General features: G+C 56.1%; 9 protein-coding genes across 9 annotated transcripts; 4 read left to right on the top strand and 5 right to left on the bottom strand.

Annotated features, from left to right (window-relative positions):
• Window positions 1-616: 616 nt before the first annotated feature.
• Window positions 617-1,713, bottom strand: C8Q71DRAFT_682788 (PIN domain-like protein; the record flags this gene model as incomplete). Its single annotated transcript, XM_047919776.1, is given in 4 exon segments — window positions 617-1,074; window positions 1,118-1,275; window positions 1,287-1,402; window positions 1,456-1,713. Coding segments are annotated over 4 exon segments (990 nt in total), but the record flags the coding sequence as incomplete, so codon positions are not given.
• Window positions 1,714-3,230: 1,517 nt separating this feature from the next.
• C8Q71DRAFT_876050 (uncharacterized protein) lies at window positions 3,231-4,407 on the bottom strand (the record flags this gene model as incomplete). The annotated part of the gene is made up of 4 exons (XM_047928404.1): window positions 3,231-3,572; window positions 3,638-3,801; window positions 4,177-4,216; window positions 4,282-4,407. The coding sequence occupies 4 exons, from the start codon at window positions 4,405-4,407 to the stop codon at window positions 3,231-3,233; spliced, it is 672 nt and encodes a 223-aa protein (XP_047783361.1).
• An 885-nt stretch (window positions 4,408-5,292) lies between these two features.
• Window positions 5,293-7,018, top strand: C8Q71DRAFT_719910 (uncharacterized protein; the record flags this gene model as incomplete). Its single annotated transcript, XM_047921324.1, has 6 exons — window positions 5,293-5,585; window positions 5,617-5,769; window positions 5,816-6,047; window positions 6,155-6,250; window positions 6,483-6,629; window positions 6,710-7,018. 6 exons carry the CDS (start codon window positions 5,293-5,295, stop codon window positions 7,016-7,018), a joined length of 1,230 nt encoding a protein of 409 aa, XP_047783360.1.
• Window positions 7,019-9,002: 1,984 nt separating this feature from the next.
• On the top strand, window positions 9,003-9,725 carry C8Q71DRAFT_852882 (uncharacterized protein; the record flags this gene model as incomplete). The annotated part of the gene is made up of 1 exon (XM_047926869.1): window positions 9,003-9,725. The coding sequence occupies one exon, from the start codon at window positions 9,003-9,005 to the stop codon at window positions 9,723-9,725; it is 723 nt and encodes a 240-aa protein (XP_047783359.1).
• A 58-nt stretch (window positions 9,726-9,783) lies between these two features.
• Window positions 9,784-11,471, bottom strand: C8Q71DRAFT_852881 (PIN domain-like protein; the record flags this gene model as incomplete). The annotated part of the gene is made up of 8 exons (XM_047926868.1): window positions 9,784-9,804; window positions 9,872-10,078; window positions 10,124-10,594; window positions 10,643-10,766; window positions 10,826-10,941; window positions 10,995-11,241; window positions 11,290-11,396; window positions 11,448-11,471. 8 exons carry the CDS (start codon window positions 11,469-11,471, stop codon window positions 9,784-9,786), a joined length of 1,317 nt encoding a protein of 438 aa, XP_047783358.1.
• A 1,195-nt stretch (window positions 11,472-12,666) lies between these two features.
• Window positions 12,667-13,961, bottom strand: C8Q71DRAFT_852880 (uncharacterized protein; the record flags this gene model as incomplete). Its single annotated transcript, XM_047926867.1, has 4 exons — window positions 12,667-13,024; window positions 13,075-13,127; window positions 13,193-13,355; window positions 13,837-13,961. 4 exons carry the CDS (start codon window positions 13,959-13,961, stop codon window positions 12,667-12,669), a joined length of 699 nt encoding a protein of 232 aa, XP_047783357.1.
• An 884-nt stretch (window positions 13,962-14,845) lies between these two features.
• C8Q71DRAFT_852879 (uncharacterized protein) lies at window positions 14,846-16,570 on the top strand (the record flags this gene model as incomplete). The annotated part of the gene is made up of 7 exons (XM_047926866.1): window positions 14,846-15,138; window positions 15,194-15,322; window positions 15,372-15,600; window positions 15,649-15,666; window positions 15,705-15,966; window positions 16,033-16,178; window positions 16,259-16,570. The coding sequence occupies 7 exons, from the start codon at window positions 14,846-14,848 to the stop codon at window positions 16,568-16,570; spliced, it is 1,389 nt and encodes a 462-aa protein (XP_047783356.1).
• Window positions 16,571-16,697: 127 nt separating this feature from the next.
• C8Q71DRAFT_719906 (uncharacterized protein) lies at window positions 16,698-17,818 on the bottom strand (the record flags this gene model as incomplete). The annotated part of the gene is made up of 5 exons (XM_047921323.1): window positions 16,698-16,702; window positions 16,853-17,164; window positions 17,217-17,419; window positions 17,474-17,657; window positions 17,746-17,818. 5 exons carry the CDS (start codon window positions 17,816-17,818, stop codon window positions 16,698-16,700), a joined length of 777 nt encoding a protein of 258 aa, XP_047783355.1.
• Window positions 17,819-18,551: 733 nt separating this feature from the next.
• Window positions 18,552-19,274, top strand: C8Q71DRAFT_852877 (uncharacterized protein; the record flags this gene model as incomplete). The annotated part of the gene is made up of 1 exon (XM_047926865.1): window positions 18,552-19,274. One exon carries the CDS (start codon window positions 18,552-18,554, stop codon window positions 19,272-19,274), a length of 723 nt encoding a protein of 240 aa, XP_047783354.1.
• Window positions 19,275-19,336: the final 62 nt, after the last annotated feature.

Below are 19,336 nucleotides of genomic sequence, written 5' to 3'. Positions count from 1 at the left end.
GGTCTGCTGAGCGACACGCTCGCCTCGTTTGATCCACCCTGCGACGTGCTCGCTCCATTTGGTCCACCCCGCAACGTGCTCGCCTTGTCCAATCCATCGCGCGACACGCTCACCTTTGTCCGCTCCTTCCTACCCGACAGTGTGCATCTTTGTCTTCACCGTTACTGTTGCTATCCTGGCTCATGTGACGCTTCACAGGAGCACTTGGGACGTTTGCATGCTGGCGAGTGGAATCCCTACCATCCACTAGTACGACTCCTCGTTCAGCTGGAATATGTGCAAAGAATGTAGAATACGTACTTGTTGTGCCATCTTTGTTGTCTAGCTCCCACACATGTTGAACAAGCGTCTCGTGCATCGAAAACCGTCGCGAGAGGGCGCCAGCGTGCACTACTACGGTGCCGTCGTCTGGCCGCAGGCCCACTAGGCCAGACACAGCCAGAGCCGCAAAGCCGGTATCAATGGCGGTTACAAACCGGGCATTGTTTGAGCGACGTGGGCTCTTATCGGGATTGACATGGACAAGTCCCTCGAGCTGATTCTGTGACTGTGTCAGATAGCAGATTGTGATGAATGATTGACGTACCACAAGGGGTTCCTTTGCGGCCTCAGCCATATCCCGATTGATTGCACACTTGATGAGACTTCGCAGCACAACGCCTGGGAGTAGACAATTCCCAAAGCGTTCGATGATACCCGAGGGAGTGCCCCATGAGAAGTAGCGTTCACAAAGAACGCCGAGGCTGGCGACATCGGGTGGTTGAGCCGGGGTTTTCTCGAAGTCTTCCAGTGGCGATGTTACGGGATTTCGGTACAAGTCGACGACCGCAAGGTTTGGAAATGTGTCTGGGATACGATCCGATAAACTTTGATATCGCCTGCCTAGGAGCTTGAGGTTGTCCGTGCGCAGGGTGACACGTAGATCATCCCGCCAACTTGATAGGAACTGCGAAAGGGCATCGCCATGAAGCTTCCGGACGGCCTCGCACAAGCGTTCACCGAACCCGTAGCGTGCCAGGCCACATGCAACTCGAGGCCCAAAGCCCTGCAAGCCAGTCTGTAGGAACTGTGAGTCTCTGCACGTCGAGAGGAAAGGTGAATATATCATAATCTCCACCTGTAAGCAGTGCAAACAGGATCATACCCGGACGGGTAAGGCGAAGAGCTTGATGCTTGAAGATACTATCCGCGCTCACAACTGTGAGCATCTGATCCTTTGCCGAATAGCTGCGTAGAGCCGAGTGAGCCTCATCGGCAAATGTACAAGACACGATGCTTGTACTCACTTGCGGATGACCACCTGCGCTCCAAACAGCAATGTGTCGCTGTCATCTGTCAGCACTCCGTCGAAGATGCCGAACGAATTCATGAGCGCAAGCTCTGCCTCTGCTTCTCCTGGCGCCTGTGCTAGATATGAGACATTGAACGTAGAGTAAGAATGGATTGAGTACGTACCATCCACCAGTCATATCCAAACGCATCGATGAACTGCTTCATCGCCGCAACCATCCAATGACTCGTTTTGATGACCTTCTTTCCACGCTTCTTCGGGGGCCGGTCCTGGCCGTCAAACACGAACGTTGCGTGCACCAGGAGCCGGAGGAGGCGGGCCAACCGGAAGAACAGCGTGCGAAGCTCTGGGTTCTCGCCCGACTGGGCATGTCCGACCGCGAACGTATTCTGGACCTGATAAAGCCATATGCTGGATGCAATGAGCTCATAGCTGCAATTGATATCGAGAACAGCTCACCTTGCATCGATGCCGAGTCGGTATACCCCGTTCTCCCTTACGCTGTTCGAACCCTTCGCGCACGAAGAAGTCTTCAATAGACTGACCAGTTGCCGCAGGCTTCACAGCCTTCATACGGCTTGTGAGATACAATGGAATTATGTAAAATGAGAGCTCACCTCCATAGCCATGTACACCCATGGTAGCCGCTGTCCTCAGACTCCTGTACGAGACTGAATGTTGCCGAGCCTCGGGGATTGCTGTCCGAGTGGTCGTAGAGCTCTGCTACGAGTATCGCTGCCGTGGCTGCTGCAGTGTCAAGCGGAGGGACTACGGAGGACCACACGTCCTCGTCGATGCTCGTTGAGGGATGGTGAGGGTAGAGGTAGCCAGTGGAGAGGTGGAGTGCGAGGTCGACGGAGGAGAGCCATCTTGGCCAAACGCAGCGTTACCAGCCCGGCCTGCCGAGGGACTGCGAATCTGGGACTGCAAGGTGACGGTTCGCCGGCCTTCCTAGGGGCTTTGGCGGCGGGCGCGCCAGAAAGCACCCCCTCCTCAGCCCTCTTCGTACCGCTAGATTCGCAGTCCCATTGTGGGAAATTTGCAGTCCCCCGCGCCTGCCCAACGTGGACGAGCGCCTCTGGCCCGGTTAGTCAAGATGGCTCGCCTGAGTCGCCTCGCTGTCGGTTAAGTTCTCGAGGCGCGGCGGACGGGCTGCATGTGTCCCGGAGGCGGTGAACTCTTACGTCTCGGACACGAACGCGTACTCCATTCAGAGTCTGTCTACGAGATACACCACGAATACCTCGCGTTCTACATGCCTCTTCACCTCGTTTACCTCCGAACCGGCGCATTGGGCCTGCGCTGGATTGCGCCGCCCCTTTCCGTGGTGGATTTCCCGCCGTCCTCGCCCGCTGACCGACCCTCGCCTCCTCGTCGCGCATCCCGGGGTCCCCGCTCCACCGCCAGCGGAACACGTGGCGCCCAGACCGGGGCCTCACCGCCTTCCTTCCGCTCCCGGAACTCCCGCCCCGGCGCTTCGCTTCGTCCGTAGCGGGACTGTCAATTTACTCTCCTCAGTGCTACTTCCTCCGCTAGATTGACGGTCCCAGTCCCGCGCTTGTCAGTCCCTTATTCCCACGGCTACCATATTCGGACACCGGTGACCTCCGGCTTCCTTAGTCCCCGAACGCGCGAAGCCGGCCCCCAGTAACTCTCTCTCCCCTTGGTCTTGCTGGACCGTGGCCTGCGCTCGGTCGCTCGCGCACCCTCGACGGCTGCGGGTAGACAGCAATGGATTTACGTGACACTAGAGTATTACTACATGTAGTAGAAGTAGGAACTATACACGAAGCAACTAGTATACGGATTAGAAGCAGTGTTTAAGTGTATGACTCAGAGATGTCCGCGAACTCGCCGTCAATGCTTTGCAGAAACGGCGCGAGGCGATGTATGTACAGCCTGAGCAACAGCCGTGATGCGGTATTAATTGTGTGCGTCCTCAATCCGACGGGCTTGCAGCCTGCATGGCTTCCCAGTTCGCCCGGATTGTTTCATCCTTCTCCAACAACGCTCGCCATTTCTTCGCAACCGTGAGCTTCTTGTCGCAGATCCTCCACTTCCCGCTCTTCTTGTATCGGAACACTCCTTGGGTGTCGGAGCGGCCTAGGTCACCTCCGAAGTACCTCATCGCCGCATCGTAGTCTGCGGCATCAGTCCAGGTGCGATCCTTCTGCAGCCTGTCAAGTATCTGCTGATATGACAGCCGCTCTCGTTCCTCGTTGCTATACTTGTCCCAGAACGCGTCTTCAGACGAAAATCGATCGCGTTCCTCGGCCAAGAACTGGGGGCGATATAGCATGAGAATATGGAGCGCGGAACACTTCACAGCTCCTGCTCGGTACGTACCTTCCAGTTGCCCCACTCGACCCTCAATGCATGCCAGGCATCCGTCTCAACTACCCCACTCCTCTTCTTGTAAACCTTGTCCCAATGCTTCACGGGAATCCCACGCCCTGCAATCGTCAACAAGTTCGAGGTATGCCATTCGCGGAAGAGGGATGGGATGTTGTCTGACAGATGGATTGCCGGTGGATCAGGGATGTGAGTTCTGTCGACATAGATGTTTTCGCCGTCAAGGCTGATGCAGACAGGTCGCTGCGGTGGATGTGGTAGTACCGGCGTGCTCAATGTCGGAGGATCGGAAGCAAGCTGTGGTGCTACTAGATGAGGTGGAACTGCAGTCCGCGCGTAGACGGCGTGGTGGGACGGCGTATGTTTTGACTGTCAGTGCCGGTACTACTGACAGTCGGCACATACTCGGGTCCTCCAGGTCGCATTTCCGCGGAGACGTGCGACGTGGTCCCATGTCCGCCGTTGATCAAGTTGTCAAACTTTGTACACAACGTTTGCATGCGATTGAGGACCTGATCTTGCTTTCGTTCCACCTGGCTCATCCCCGCGCTCCAGCCGGCGGAAACGAACGCCCTACATTGATAGGTGTCAGTCTCGGGCGGTGAGTTTCTGTACTTAGTATGCTATATTTCACTTACTGTATAGCTTGCGTTGTCGATCCCTGTGCTGGTCGCAGCATTGTTTCCAGGTACCAGGTCCAGATTGACTAGATCCAGGCTGTTCGATGGGGTGCCCGTGACATGGCTCTGCTTGCTCCGAGCCATCGGGATTGAGCAGAGGTATTGACGGAGCTTGGCCCGCAACTGCCGGCACTACTGGATAGCTGGCGAGGAACGATGCTGACTGTCCGAAAAGGCATGCTACGATCACTTTCTCATCCTACGTTGGTCATCAACTAAGCTCGTACCCAGGAATCGTTTGCAGAGCAGACTGCATGCTGGATGGCTGAGGTACGCGCCTATCGCTGCCGTGTTTTGTTCTGATACTCTGCGACAGGTTCCCTGGGGCCAAACTGGGAAAGAATGCGTTTTGCGGAATGGCTATTTGACCGAGATGCAGAGATGTCTCCTCGCTTCCGTTTCACGGCCGGTTGAAGAGGCTTGCAATACAGACAGTGAGTCGCAGGCTGCGTACTGAGTTTGAATGTGTACGTACCCCGCCCATTGTTCGCGGTCATCCGCAAACTTACGTAGACGTTCTATCTGGGCGTCACGATTGCCGCTCTTCGGCCGCCCATACTTGTGAGCTCAGCGGCAAGCTCTTTCTTCGTAGTATTCTTTGTACTGATGATCCATGAACTGGTAAGTGCACGGCATCACACTAGTGCATAGTATCCAGCTTACATTGTAAATTCCACCAGCCCAATCGTGCGATCTGACCCTAGCGCTTGCCCCGGTTGTGGAAGTTGAAGAGTCTGGGGCTCGTTGTTGGTTGAATGTGATGGCTCGAGGGTATTAAAGGTGGACATAGGATAGTTGAACAGCGAAATAAATGCTCGGATGAGCACGTCGTAGTGTAACCAACCCAAGCCTGAGTTTTAGGGGCGATCGGCCGGACAGCCCCTGTGAAGGGTCGGCTCGCTTGTTACAGACATGGCGAGAATGAGTCGCACCAGGGGGTTCAACTTGCCGTCCCTCACTTTGTTCACGATGCCTCCTCAGTGCCTGATACCAGACAGGGCTCTTTCGATTCTCGCTGAAACTCAGTCTTCTGTTCCGACTCAAGAAATCGAGGACGACCATGAGGCAGAAGTCGAATCACTTGTCTCTGGCATTGACCTTGACGACCGCATGGAGCAATCTGCATCTACTGGGACGCACTACTTACGCGAAGCTAGCTCAGTATTCAAGAAGCAAAAGCTTGATCAAACTGTGATGTCAGACAATCTCAAGAAGGCGTCAGCAAACGTCGTGGTGGATAACACACTAAATGAATATCGGCGGTATGTCATTCCTTCTATATGGCGTACTCAGGCTCAGGCTTAGTACTATTGACAGCCTATGGGACCAGTTCAAGTCCTTTTGTGCCGAGTTAGGCTTCGTTGACGATGCTCAGGTGATGGACAAGTACGCGCAGGATATTCCGGAGGGGCTGCCGTCGTGGATAGCAGTTTGGATTATGAACAAGTACGTCATTACCAGCAACCGACTAGCTGTGTTGTATTCACTGCAGCAGGCGGATGACCTGGACATCCATACCGGCAAGCCGAAGGATCCCAGCGTTCCCCGTGTTAAGTAATGCGACAGCTCAGAAGATGCGCGCAGCGATCAGCCACAAGTTCGGGCGCGACTTCGGGTTCGGTGAACAACCTTGGTCTCAAAATGCCGCGACTGGGACATTTTCGGGGAATCCCTCCCTGTCTGTGGTGGTCTCGCAGTACATGATAAGTTTGCAGCGCCGCAAGGTACGATGACTTCGGCACCGAAAACATTTATGACTGACGCTGACTAGGTGCGCGCTGGCGAGGAGGTTACAAGTGCGCGCGCAATCACTCATGAGACTATGCGGCAGCTCTGGGAGTTCAATATCAAGTATTCGACTGATCGCAGGCGCACAACATCGCGCAAGCGGAAGGCTGAGCATCCAGAGGACTGGGCGGGTTACCGGGTTCGCCAAATGTTACAACTCCTCTACATTGTGTCAATGCTGTGTTTGCTCCGCTTCGACGAAGCATTGCGAATCATGTGGACAGATATCACTATGTTTGTCAACGATGACGGCATTCATTGTGTGCGGCTTGACCTCCCGTTTCGGAAGACGGCTCAATATGGAGGTAAGCGTTTGCACATACTACTACTAGCCTCTCCGATTATCAAGCTTTCCTGAACACCTACACTAGGTATTGCACCATTCCCCCCTCTACCCTAATCAAGAACAGCCGTGGTTGTGTCCGGTTCGAGCGTTTGCAAAATGGTGGCAACTGTGCGGGGAGATGAACATCGAACGTACGGGATATATCTTCCGCAAGCGCGTTGGACGTGACGGTGTGAGTATCAAACCGTCTGACAGAATGGTGCATTCACGAGCATGCATATTTCCCTATACTTATATGATTCTGCCCTGCAGTCAAACGACAACTTCGTCCAGTGCTTCCGGAATAACCTCGTTGACATTCTGATCGATCCTCGGCCTTATGGGACCCACTCGTTTCGTCGCGGCGGGTGCCAGTATCTTGCAATGGTCAAGCGTTGGCCAATTCGTGACATCTGCACATGGGGCGGCTGGGCAGAGAACTTCGACAACCCTAGTACTATCTTCAAGTATCTCATGTCATGGGTGGATACTCCTCTCCTCGAGAGGAAGGACTATTTCAACCCCAAGAGGGCCACAGCTGACACTTGTCATCAGTGTGGTCGCACCTGCACATGCGCGTGAAGTACGCGAGTGGTGCCAGCAAGGGGCGCTGGTTGTGGACCGCGCAATTGGAAGCTACAATAACATTCACATAGATACATACTGTATGCGCGTCGATACATTCAATCAAGGTTACAAAGCTGCTCGTATCATACTGTATGACGAGGAAGGCAAGTATGATGGTGATGCAAGGGTTGAGGGTCAAACATGCGAAAGGTGACGACTTCTGGAGGGCATGCGCGAGCATCGAGAACGCGAATTGCATTCTGAGCTTGAGGAACGATCTCGGGGCTGGTTGACGCACCCACCTCGGAGAGTGCAGGCGACATGCTCATGGCGTCGAGCTTCCAGTCGGCCTTGCATGGGGCGGCACCTTTGTCGTCGACGTCCATCTTCCTATCATTGTCCTCGGCCTTCTTCGCCATGAGCTTGGCCTTGCCCGCAGACGACGCGGCCATGGCTGGGCTGACGCGTGCGCGAGCGCTGACGACATCTCTGCTGCCAATGCCAGCGACGCGCCGCAGGACAGCGGTGTGGCCGCCCATACTCGAAGATAGCGCCGAGGTTGATGACGGCCATCATGATCCCAGTCGCACTCCTCGACGATCGCACTGCCTGAGAACGTCTATCAGCTCCGGACTGATACAGCTAGAGATACATCACTGACCTTCGATATTGAGCTTCTCGTCGAAGCGGTCGAGGATGCCGTGGAAGTCGTCCATCTGGATGTGCGTGAAGAGCATACCGTGGAGGATGATATACAGATCGGCAACGCCAGCGTCGGGGCCTTGGCGACAAGTCTGGGCAGCTGGCGACCAGATCTGGAGGATGGCCTCGCGGGAGGTGCTGTACGGATGCGCTGTGATCATGCTATACATACAAATGTCAGACATCGATACTCGCAATATAAATATAGCGACTCACCTCTTCTCGAAATGATACAAGCCCTGCAACTCCTCGCCGCTCCCGTCCCTCTCCCTGCAGAGCAGTCCAATATGGTGGTAGAGCTTGCCCGCACTTGGAGTGCCGGTGAGGCCCTTTGCGTACCACTCGCGCGCGATCTGCCTCGAGTGTTCCTTCTCCGGGACGAGCTCTATCGCATGCGCCACTGCAAGGCCGACACTCGGCACCTCAAGCAACTGCCTCGCCGCGCGTCCGGGAGATGGCGGCGGTGAATTGTCGATGCGCGCACGCACCTCGGGTGCCGCCGTTCCGCGCGATCGGAGCTTCCACCGCCGTTCTGTGTCGAGGAGTGCTGGGCGGTGCCATACTGGGCGTCGTTGGCATGCAAAAGGAGTGACAGGGAGAGGAGCGTGAGGGTGAGAGGGAGACGGGCATTGTCCGTCAATGTGGTCGCCGGGCGGGATCTGGTGATGTCGTACGCCGCGGAGGGGTCTGCCCTCATGCGATTGATCACAGTTGATGGGGATTGGTTTCTCCTGGACAGCGAGGGCGAGGTCTAATGATTGCAGTAGGCTGAAGTTCTTGAGGGTCGCTTGGAGGTGGCCCCGCAGCGTTGAAGACCCAGGCCAACCGGGAGCAACGAGTCAGGGAAGGCACGGGGGGTCAGCACCTGTCCCCGAGGGGCCAAGGTGAAGCCCTAGCTCCGTTCCTCCGTGCTGACGGGCGTTGCTCCGGAGGTGAGGGAGGCAGTCGCTGGCGGCACTGAGGGAGGCGGGATGCACGCTGGCACGATGGTAGCGCCGCTACACTGGCCAGTTCCCACGGTTTGGGCGCTCAATCCCCAAGCCTCCGCTCCGCGCAGGCAGCAACCTCGCAGTGGCAAGGTGGTACTTAACAGCCACAGACTAATACATTACGGCTCTGTATAGATACACACAAACCCTAGCTACGATCATCACTGGCATCATCGCTAAGGATTTCTATGTAGTCTCTTTGTGAAGCTAAGGCTACGTCAATGTCTGAGTCACTCAGAGTAAGGTCAATCACTTCAGAGCTCGTACTGCCACGCGACACGTTCGTCGAGCTTGCAGTACCACGAGCCATGGACATCGACCCTGCACGTCCGCGCAGCGCGTTGGTCAAGAGGCTCGTTCGTCCGCGCAGTGTGCCGGCCAGGCTCGGGCGGGCACACAATGTAGTTGTTGATCCGAAGCTAGGGTGGTGGCTGCATGATGATGGTGTTGCGCTCGCGCGGCGGCCACACGTCAAGCTCACATGGCTGCAGAAAAGTGCCGTTGGGCTTGCGTGGCCACGCAGTAGGCTCGACACACTACCGCGCGACGTCCTCGCCCCGTTTGGTCCACCGCGCGACGTCCTCGCCCCATTCGGTCCACCGCGCGACGTGCTTGCCTCGTTCGGTCCAATGCATGACACACTCGCCCCGTTTGGTCCACCGTGCGACACGCTCACCTCATTTGCGTTTGGTCCACCGTGCGACGTGCTCGCCCTCAGGCTGTTTGGTCCACCGCGCGACTTGCTTGCCCTGTTTGGTCCACCGCGCGATGTGCTTGCCTTGTTCGGTCCGCTGCGCAATGCACTCGCCCCGTTTGGTCCAGCAGGCGACACCTTTGCCTCGTTTGGTCTGCTGAGCGACACGCTCGCCTCGTTTGATCCACCCTGCGACGTGCTCGCTCCATTTGGTCCACCCCGCAACGTGCTCGCCTTGTCCAATCCATCGCGCGACACGCTCACCTTTGTCCGCTTCCTCACCCGACAGTGTGCATCTTTGTCTTCACCGTTACTGTTGCTATCCTGGCTCATGTGACGCTTCACAGGAGCACTTGGGACGTTTGCATGCTGGCGAGTGGAATCCCTACCATCCACTAGTACGACTCCTCGTTCAGCTGGAATATGTGCAAAGAATGTAGAATACGTACTTGTTGTGCCATCTTTGTTGTCTAGCTCCCACACATGTTGAACAAGCGTCTCGTGCATCGAAAACCGTCGCGAGAGGGCGCCAGCGTGCACTACTACGGTGCCGTCGTCTGGCCGCAGGCCCACTAGGCCAGACACAGCCAGAGCCGCAAAGCCGGTATCAATGGCGGTTACAAACCGGGCATTGTTTGAGCGACGTGGGCTCTTATCGGGATTGACATGGACAAGTCCCTCGAGCTGATTCTGTGACTGTGTCAGATAGCAGATTGTGATGAATGATTGACGTACCACAAGGGGTTCCTTTGCGGCCTCAGCCATATCCCGATTGATTGCACACTTGATGAGACTTCGCAGCACAACGCCTGGGAGTAGACAATTCCCAAAGCGTTCGATGATACCCGAGGGAGTGCCCCATGAGAAGTAGCGTTCACAAAGAACGCCGAGGCTGGCGACATCGGGTGGTTGAGCCGGGGTTTTCTCGAAGTCTTCCAGTGGCGATGTTACGGGATTTCGGTACAAGTCGACGACCGCAAGGTTTGGAAATGTGTCTGGGATACGATCCGATAAACTTTGATATCGCCTGCCTAGGAGCTTGAGGTTGTCCGTGCGCAGGGTGACACGTAGATCATCCCGCCAACTTGATAGGAACTGCGAAAGGGCATCGCCATGAAGCTTCCGGACGGCCTCGCACAAGCGTTCACCGAACCCGTAGCGTGCCAGGCCACATGCAACTCGAGGCCCAAAGCCCTGCAAGCCAGTCTGTAGGAACTGTGAGTCTCTGCACGTCGAGAGGAAAGGTGAATATACCTCATAATCTCCACCTGTAAGCAGTGCAAACAGGATCATACCCGGACGGGTAAGGCGAAGAGCTTGATGCTTGAAGATACTATCCGCGCTCACAACTGTGAGCATCTGATCCTTTGCCGAATAGCTGCGTAGAGCCGAGTGAGCCTCATCGGCAAATGTACAAGACACGATGCTTGTACTCACTTGCGGATGACCACCTGCGCTCCAAACAGCAATGTGTCGCTGTCATCTGTCAGCACTCCGTCGAAGATGCCGAACGAATTCATGAGCGCAAGCTCTGCCTCTGCTTCTCCTGGCGCCTGTGCTAGATATGAGACATTGAACGTAGAGTAAGAATGGATTGAGTACGTACCATCCACCAGTCATATCCAAACGCATCGATGAACTGCTTCATCGCCGCAACCATCCAATGACTCGTTTTGATGACCTTCTTTCCACGCTTCTTCGGGGGCCGGTCCTGGCCGTCAAACACGAACGTTGCGTGCACCAGGAGCCGGAGGAGGCGGGCCAACCGGAAGAACAGCGTGCGAAGCTCTGGGTTCTCGCCCGACTGGGCATGTCCGACCGCGAACGTATTCTGGACCTGATAAAGCCATATGCTGGATGCAATGAGCTCATAGCTGCAATTGATATCGAGAACAGCTCACCTTGCATCGATGCCGAGTCGGTATACCCGTTCTCCCTTACGCTGTTCGAACCCTTCGCGCACGAAGAAGTCTTCAATAGACTGACCAGTTGCCGCAGGCTTCACAGCCTTCATACGGCTTGTGAGATACAATGGAAATTATGTAAAATGAGAGCTCACCTCCCATAGCCCATGTACACCCATGGTAGCCGCTGTCCTCAGACTCCTGTACGAGACTGAATGTTGCCGAGCCTCGGGGATTGCTGTCCGAGTGGTCGTAGAGCTCTGCTACGAGTATCGCTGCCAGTGGCTGCTGCAGTGTCAAGCGGAGGGACTACGGAGGACCACACGTCCTCGTCGATGCTCGTTGAGGGATGGTGAGGGTAGAGGTAGCCAGTGGAGAGGTGGAGTGCGAGGTCGACGGAGGAGAGCCATCTTGGCCAAACGCAGCGTTACCCTACCCGCCCGGCCTGCCGAGGGACTGCGAATCTGGGACTGCAAAGGTGACGGTTCGCCCGGCCTTCCTAGGGGCTTTGGCGGGCGGGCGCGCCAGAAAGCACCCCCTCCTCAGCCCTCTTCGTACCGCTAGATTCGCAGTCCCATTGTGGGAAATTTGCAGTCCCCCGCGCCTGCCCAACGTGGACGAGCGCCTCTGGCCCGGTTAGTCAAGATGGCTCGCCTGAGTCGCCTCGCTGTCGGTTAAGTCTCGAGGCGCGGCGGACGGGCATGCATGTGTCCCGGAGGCGGTGAACTCTTACGTCTCGGACACGAACGCGTACTCCATTCAGAGTCTGTCTACGAGATACACCACGCGAATACCTCGCGTTCTACATGCCTCTTCACCTCGTTTACCTCCGAACCGGCGCATTGGGCCTGCGCTGGATTGCGCCGCCCCTTTCCGTGGTGGATTTCCCGCCGTCCTCGCCCGCTGACCGACCCTCGCCTCCTCGTCGCGCATCCCGGGGTCCCCGCTCCACCGCCCAGCGGAACACGTGGCGCCCAGACCGGGGCCTCACCGCCTTCCTTCCGCTCCCGGAACTCCCGCCCCGGCGCTTCGCTTCGTCCGTAGCGGGACTGTCAATTTACTCGTCCTCAGTGCTACTTCCTCCGCTAGATTGACGGTCCCAGTCCCGGCGCTTGTCAGTCCCTTATTCCCACGGCTACCATATTCGGACACCGGTGACCTCCGGCTTCCTTAGTCCCCGAACGCGCGAAGCCGGCCCCCAGTAACTCTCTCTCCCCTTGGTCTTGCTGGACCGTGGCCTGCGCTCGGTCGCTCGCGCACCCTCGACGGCTGCGGGTAGACAGCAATGGATTTACGTGACACTAGAGTATTACTACATGTAGTAGAAGTAGGAACTATACACGAAGCAACTAGTATACGGATTAGAAGCAGTGTTTAAGTGTATGACTCAGAGATGTCCGCGAACTCGCCGTCAATGCTTTGCAGAAACGGCGCGAGGCGATGTATGTACAGCCTGAGCAACAGCCGTGATGCGGTATTAATTGTGTGCGTCCTCAATCCGACGGGCTTGCAGCCTGCATGGCTTCCCAGTTTCGCCCGGATTGTTTCATCCTTCTCCAACAACGCTCGCCATTTCTTCGCAACCGTGAGCTTCTTGTCGCAGATCCTCCACTTCCCGCTCTTCTTGTATCGGAACACTCCTTGGGTGTCGGAGCGGCCTAGGTCACCTCCGAAGTACCTCATCGCCGCATCGTAGTCTGCGGCATCAGTCCAGGTGCGATCCTTCTGCAGCCTGTCAGTATCTGCTGATATGACAGCCGCTCTCGTTCCTCGTTGCTATACTTGTCCCAGAACGCGTCTTCAGACGAAAATCGATCGCGTTCCTCGGCCAAGAACTGGGGGCGATATAGCATGAGAATATGGAGCGCGGAACACTTCACAGCTCCTGCTCGGTACGTACCTTCCAGTTGCCCCACTCGACCCTCAATGCATGCCAGGCATCCGTCTCAACTACCCCACTCCTCTTCTTGTAAACCTTGTCCCAATGCTTCACGGGAATCCCACGCCCTGCAATCGTCAACAAGTTCGAGGTATGCCATTCGCGGAAGAGGATGGGATGTTGTCTGACAGATGGATTGCCGGTGGATCAGGGATGTGAGTTCTGTCGACATAGATGTTTTCGCCGTCAAGGCTGATGCAGACAGGTCGCTGCGGTGGATGTGGTAGTACCGGCGTGCTCAATGTCGGAGGATCGGAAGCAAGCTGTGGTGCTACTAGATGAGGTGGAACTGCAGTCCGCGGCGTAGACGGCGTGGTGGGACGGCGTATGTTTTGACTGTCAGTGCCGGTACTACTGACAGTCGGCACATACTCGGGTCCTCCAGGTCGCATTTCCGCGGAGACCGTGCGACGTGGTCCCATGTCCGCCGTTGATCAAGTTGTCAAACTTGGTACACAACGTTTGCATGCGATTGAGGACCTGATCTTGCTTTCGTTCCACCTGGCTCATCCCGCGCTCCAGCCGGCGGAAACGAACGCCCTACATTGATAGGTGTCAGTCTCGGGCGGTGAGTTTCTGTACTTAGTATGCTATATTTCACTTACTGTATAGCTTGCGTTGTCGATCCCTGTGCTGGTCGCAGCATTGTTTCCAGGTACCAGTCCAGATTGACTAGATCCAGGCTGTTCGATGGGGTGCCCGTGACATGGCTCTGCTTGCTCCGAGCCATCGGGATTGAGCAGAGGTATTGACGGAGCTTGGCCCGCAACTGCCGGCACTACTGGATAGCTGGCGAGGAACGATGCTGACTGTCCGAAAAGGCATGCTACGATCACTTTCTCATCCTACGTTGGTCATCAACTAAGCTCGTACCCAGGAATCGTTTGCAGAGCAGACTGCATGCTGGATGGGCTGAGGTACGCGCCTATCGCTGCCGTGTTGTTCTGATACTCTGCGACAGGTTCCCTGGGGCCAAACTGGGAAAGAATGCGTTTTGCGGAATGGCTATTTGACCGAGATGCAGAGATGTCTCCTCGCTTCCGTTTCACGGCCGGTTTGAAGAGGCTTGCAATACAGACAGTGAGTCGCAGGCTGCGTACTGAGTTTGATGTGTACGTACCCCGCCCATTGTTCGCGGGTCATCCGCAAACTTACGTAGACGTTCTATCTGGGCGTCACGATTGCCGCTCTTCGGCAGCCATACTTGGTGAGCTCAGCGGCAAGCTCTTTCTTCGTAGTATTCTTTGTACTGATGATCCATGAACTGGTAAGTGCACGGCATCACACTAGTGCATAGTATCCAGCTTACATTGTAAATTCCACCAGCCCAATCGTGCGATCTGACCCTAGCGCTTGCCCCGGTTGTGGAAGTTGAAGAGTCTGGGGCTCGTTGTTGGTTGAATGTGATGGCTCGAGGGTATTAAAGGTGGACATAGGATAGTTGAACAGCGAAATAAATGCTCGGATGAGCACGTCGTAGTGTAACCAACCCAAGCCTGAGTTTTAGGGGCGATCGGCGGACAGCCCCTGTGAAGGGTCGGCTCGCTTGTTACAGACATGGCGAGAATGAGTCGCACCAGGGGGTTCAACTTGCCGTCCCTCACTTTGTTCACGATGCCTCCTCAGTGCCTGATACCAGACAGGGCTCTTTCGATTCTCGCTGAAACTCAGTCTTCTGTTCCGACTCAAGAAATCGAGGACGACCATGAGGCAGAAGTCGAATCACTTGTCTCTGGCATTGACCTTGACGACCGCATGGAGCAATCTGCATCTACTGGGACGCACTACTTACGCGAAGCTAGCTCAGTATTCAAGAAGCAAAAGCTTGATCAAACTGTGATGTCAGACAATCTCAAGAAGGCGTCAGCAAACGTCGTGGTGGATAACACACTAAATGAATATCGGCGGTATGTCATTCCTTCTATATGGCGTACTCAGGCTCAGGCTTAGTACTATTGACAGCCTATGGGACCAGTTCAAGTCCTTTTGTGCCGAGTTAGGCTTCGTTGACGATGCTCAGGTGATGGACAAGTACGCGCAGGATATTCCGGAGGGGCTGCCGTCGTGGATAGCAGTTTGGATTATGAACAAGTACGTCATTACCAGCAACCGACTAGCTGTGTTGTATTCACTGCAGCAGGGCGGATGACCTGGACATCCATACCGGCAAGCCGAAGGATCCCAGCGTTCCCCGTGTTAAGTATGCGACAGCTCAGAAGATGCGCGCAGCGATCAGCCACAAGTTCGGGCGCGACTTCGGGTTCGGTGAACAACCTTGGTCTCAAAATGCCGCGACTGGGACATTTTCGGGGAATCCCTCCCTGTCTGTGGTGGTCTCGCAGTACATGATAAGTTTGCAGCGCCGCAAGGTACGATGACTTCGGCACCGAAAAACATTTATGACTGACGCTGACTAGGTGCGCGCTGGCGAGGAGGTTACAAGTGCGCGCGCACTCATGAGACTATGCGGCAGCTCTGGGAGTTCAATATCAAGTATTCGACTGATCGCAGGCGCACAACATCGCGCAAGCGGAAGGCTGAGCATCCAGAGGACTGGGCGGGTTACCGGGTTCGCCAAATGTTACAACTCCTCTACATTGTGTCAATGCTGTGTTTGCTCCGCTTCGACGAAGCATTGCGAATCATGTGGACAGATATCACTATGTTTGTCAACGATGACGGCATTCATTGTGTGCGGCTTGACCTCCCGTTTCGGAAGACGGCTCAATATGGAGGTAAGCGTTTGCACATACTACTACTAGCCTCTCCGATTATCAAGCTTTCCTGAACACCTACACTAGGTATTGCACCATTCCCCCTCTACCCTAATCAAGAACAGCCGTGGTTGTGTCCGGTTCGAGCGTTTGCAAAATGGTGGCAACTGTGCGGGGAGATGAACATCGAACGTACGGGATATATCTTCCGCAAGCGCGTTGGACGTGACGGTGTGAGTATCAAACCGTCTGACAGAATGGTGCATTCACGAGCATGCATATTTCCCTATACTTATATGATTCTGCCCTGCAGTCAAACGACAACTTCGTCCAGTGCTTCCGGAATAACCTCGTTGACATTCTGATCGATCCTCGGCCTTATGGGACCCACTCGTTTCGTCGCGGCGGGTGGTGCCAGTATCTTGCAATGGTCAAGCGTTGGCCAATTCGTGACATCTGCACATGGGGCGGCTGGGCAGAGAACTTCGACAACCCTAGTACTATCTTCAAGTATCTCATGTCATGGGTGGATACTCCTCTCCTCGAGAGGAAGGACTATTTCAACCCCAAGAGGGCCACAGCTGACACTTGTCATCAGTGTGGTCGCACCTGCACATGCGCGTGAAGTACGCGAGTGGTGCCAGCAGGGGCGCTGGTTGTGGACCGCGCAATTGGAAGCTACAATAACATTCACATAGATACATACTGTATGCGCGTCGATACATTCAATCAAGGTTACAAAGCTGCTCGTATCATACTGTATGACGAGGAAGGCAAGTATGATGGTGATGCAAGGGTTGAGGGTCAAACATGCGAAAGGTGACGACTTCTGGAGGGCATGCGCGAGCATCGAGAACGCGAATTGCATTCTGAGCTTGAGGAACGATCTCGGGGCTGGTTGACGCACCCACCTCGGAGAGTGCAGGCGACATGCTCATGGCGTCGAGCTTCCAGTCGGCCTTGCATGGGGCGGCACCTTTGTCGTCGACGTCCATCTTCCTATCATTGTCCTCGGCCTTCTTCGCCATGAGCTTGGCCTTGCCCGCAGACGACGCGGCCATGGCGTGGGCTGACGCGTGCGCGAGCGCTGACGACATCTCTGCTGCCAATGCCAGCGACGCGCCGCAGGACAGCGGTGTGGCCGCCCATACTCGAAGATAGCGCCGAGGTTGATGACGGCCATCATGATCCCAGTCGCACTCCTCGACGATCGCACTGCCTGAGAACGTCTATCAGCTCCGGACTGATACAGCTAGAGATACATCACTGACCTTCGATATTGAGCTTCTCGTCGAAGCGGTCGAGGATGCCGTGGAAGTCGTCCATCTGGATGTGCGTGAAGAGCATACCGTGGAGGATGATATACAGATCGGCAACGCCAGCGTCGGGGCCTTGGCGACAAGTCTGGGCAGCTGGCGACCAGATCTGGAGGATGGCCTCGCGGGAGGTGCTGTACGGATGCGCTGTGATCATGCTATACATACAAATGTCAGACATCGATACTCGCAATATAAATATAGCGACTCACCTCTTCTCGAAATGATACAAGCCCTGCAACTCCTCGCCGCTCCCGTCCCTCTCCCTGCAGAGCAGTCCAATATGGTGGTAGAGCTTGCCCGCACTTGGAGTGCCGGTGAGGCCCTTTGCGTACCACTCGCGCGCGATCTGCCTCGAGTGTTCCTTCTCCGGGACGAGCTCTATCGCATGCGCCACTGCAAGGCCGACACTCGGCACCTCAAGCAACTGCCTCGCCGCGCGTCCGGGAGATGGCGGCGGTGAATTGTCGATGCGCGCACGCACCTCGGGTGCCGCCGTTCCGCGCGATCGGAGCTTCCACCGCCGTTCTGTGTCGAGGAGTGCTGGGCGGTGCCATACTGGGCGTCGTTGGCATGCAAAAGGAGTGACAGGGAGAGGAGCGTGAGGGTGAGAGGGAGACGGGCATTGTCCGTCAATGTGGTCGCCGGGCGGGATCTGGTGATGTCGTACGCCGCGGAGGGGTCTGCCCTCATGCGATTGATCACAGTTGATGGGGATTGGTTTCTCCTGGACAGCGAGGGCGAGGTCTAATGATTGCAGTAGGCTGAAGTTCTTGAGGGTCGCTTGGAGGTGGCCCCGCAGCGTTGAAGACCCAGGCCAACCGGGAGCAACGAGTCAGGGAAGGCACGGGGGTCAGCACCTGTCCCCGAGGGGCCAAGGTGAAGCCCTAGCTCCGTTCCTCCGTGCTGACGGGCGTTGCTCCGGAGGTGAGGGAGGCAGTCGCTGGCGGCACTGAGGGAGCGGAGGCACGCTGGCACGATGGTAGCGCCGCTACACTGGCCAGTTCCCACGGTTTGGGCGCTCAATCCCCAAGCCTCCGCTCCGCGCAGGCAGCAACCTCGCAGTGGCAAGGTGGTACTTAACAGCCACAGACTAATACATTACGGCTCTGTATAGATACACACAAACCCTAGCTACGATCATCACTGGCATCATCGCTAAGGATTTCTATGTAGTCTCTTTGTGAAGCTAAGGCTACGTCAATGTCTGAGTCACTCAGAGTAAGGTCAATCACTTCAGAGCTCGTACTGCCACGCGACACGTTCGTCGAGCTTGCAGTACCACGAGCCATGGACATCGACCCTGCACGTCCGCGCAGCGCGTTGGTCAAGAGGCTCGTTCGTCCGCGCAGTGTGCCGGCCAGGCTCGGGCGGGCACACAATGTAGTTGTTGATCCGAAGCTAGGGTGGTGGCTGCATGATGATGGTGTTGCGCTCGCGCGGCGGCCACACGTCAAGCTCACATGGCTGCAGAAAAGTGCCGTTGGGCTTGCGTGGCCACGCAGTAGGCTCGACACACTACCGCGCGACGTCCTCGCCCCGTTTGGTCCACCGCGCGACGTCCTCGCCCCATTCGGTCCACCGCGCGACGTGCTTGCCTCGTTCGGTCCAATGCATGACACACTCGCCCCGTTTGGTCCACCGTGCGACACGCTCACCTCATTTGCGTTTGGTCCACCGTGCGACGTGCTCGCCCTCAGGCTGTTTGGTCCACCGCGCGACTTGCTTGCCCTGTTTGGTCCACCGCGCGATGTGCTTGCCTTGTTCGGTCCGCTGCGCAATGCACTCGCCCCGTTTGGTCCAGCAGGCGACACCTTTGCCTCGTTTGGTCTGCTGAGCGACACGCTCGCCTCGTTTGATCCACCCTGCGACGTGCTCGCTCCATTTGGTCCACCCCGCAACGTGCTCGCCTTGTCCAATCCATCGCGCGACACGCTCACCTTTGTCCGCTTCCTCACCCGACAGTGTGCATCTTTGTCTTCACCGTTACTGTTGCTATCCTGGCTCATGTGACGCTTCACAGGAGCACTTGGGACGTTTGCATGCTGGCGAGTGGAATCCCTACCATCCACTAG

Source organism: Rhodofomes roseus (genome assembly GCF_022264815.1).
Source record: "Rhodofomes roseus strain CIRM-BRFM 1785 chromosome Unknown C8Q71scaffold_2, whole genome shotgun sequence".
Taxonomy (NCBI): Eukaryota; Fungi; Basidiomycota; class Agaricomycetes; order Polyporales; family Fomitopsidaceae; genus Rhodofomes; species Rhodofomes roseus.
The sequence above is the reverse complement of the archived record's forward strand: the minus strand, read 5'-3'. Positions and strand labels throughout refer to the sequence as shown.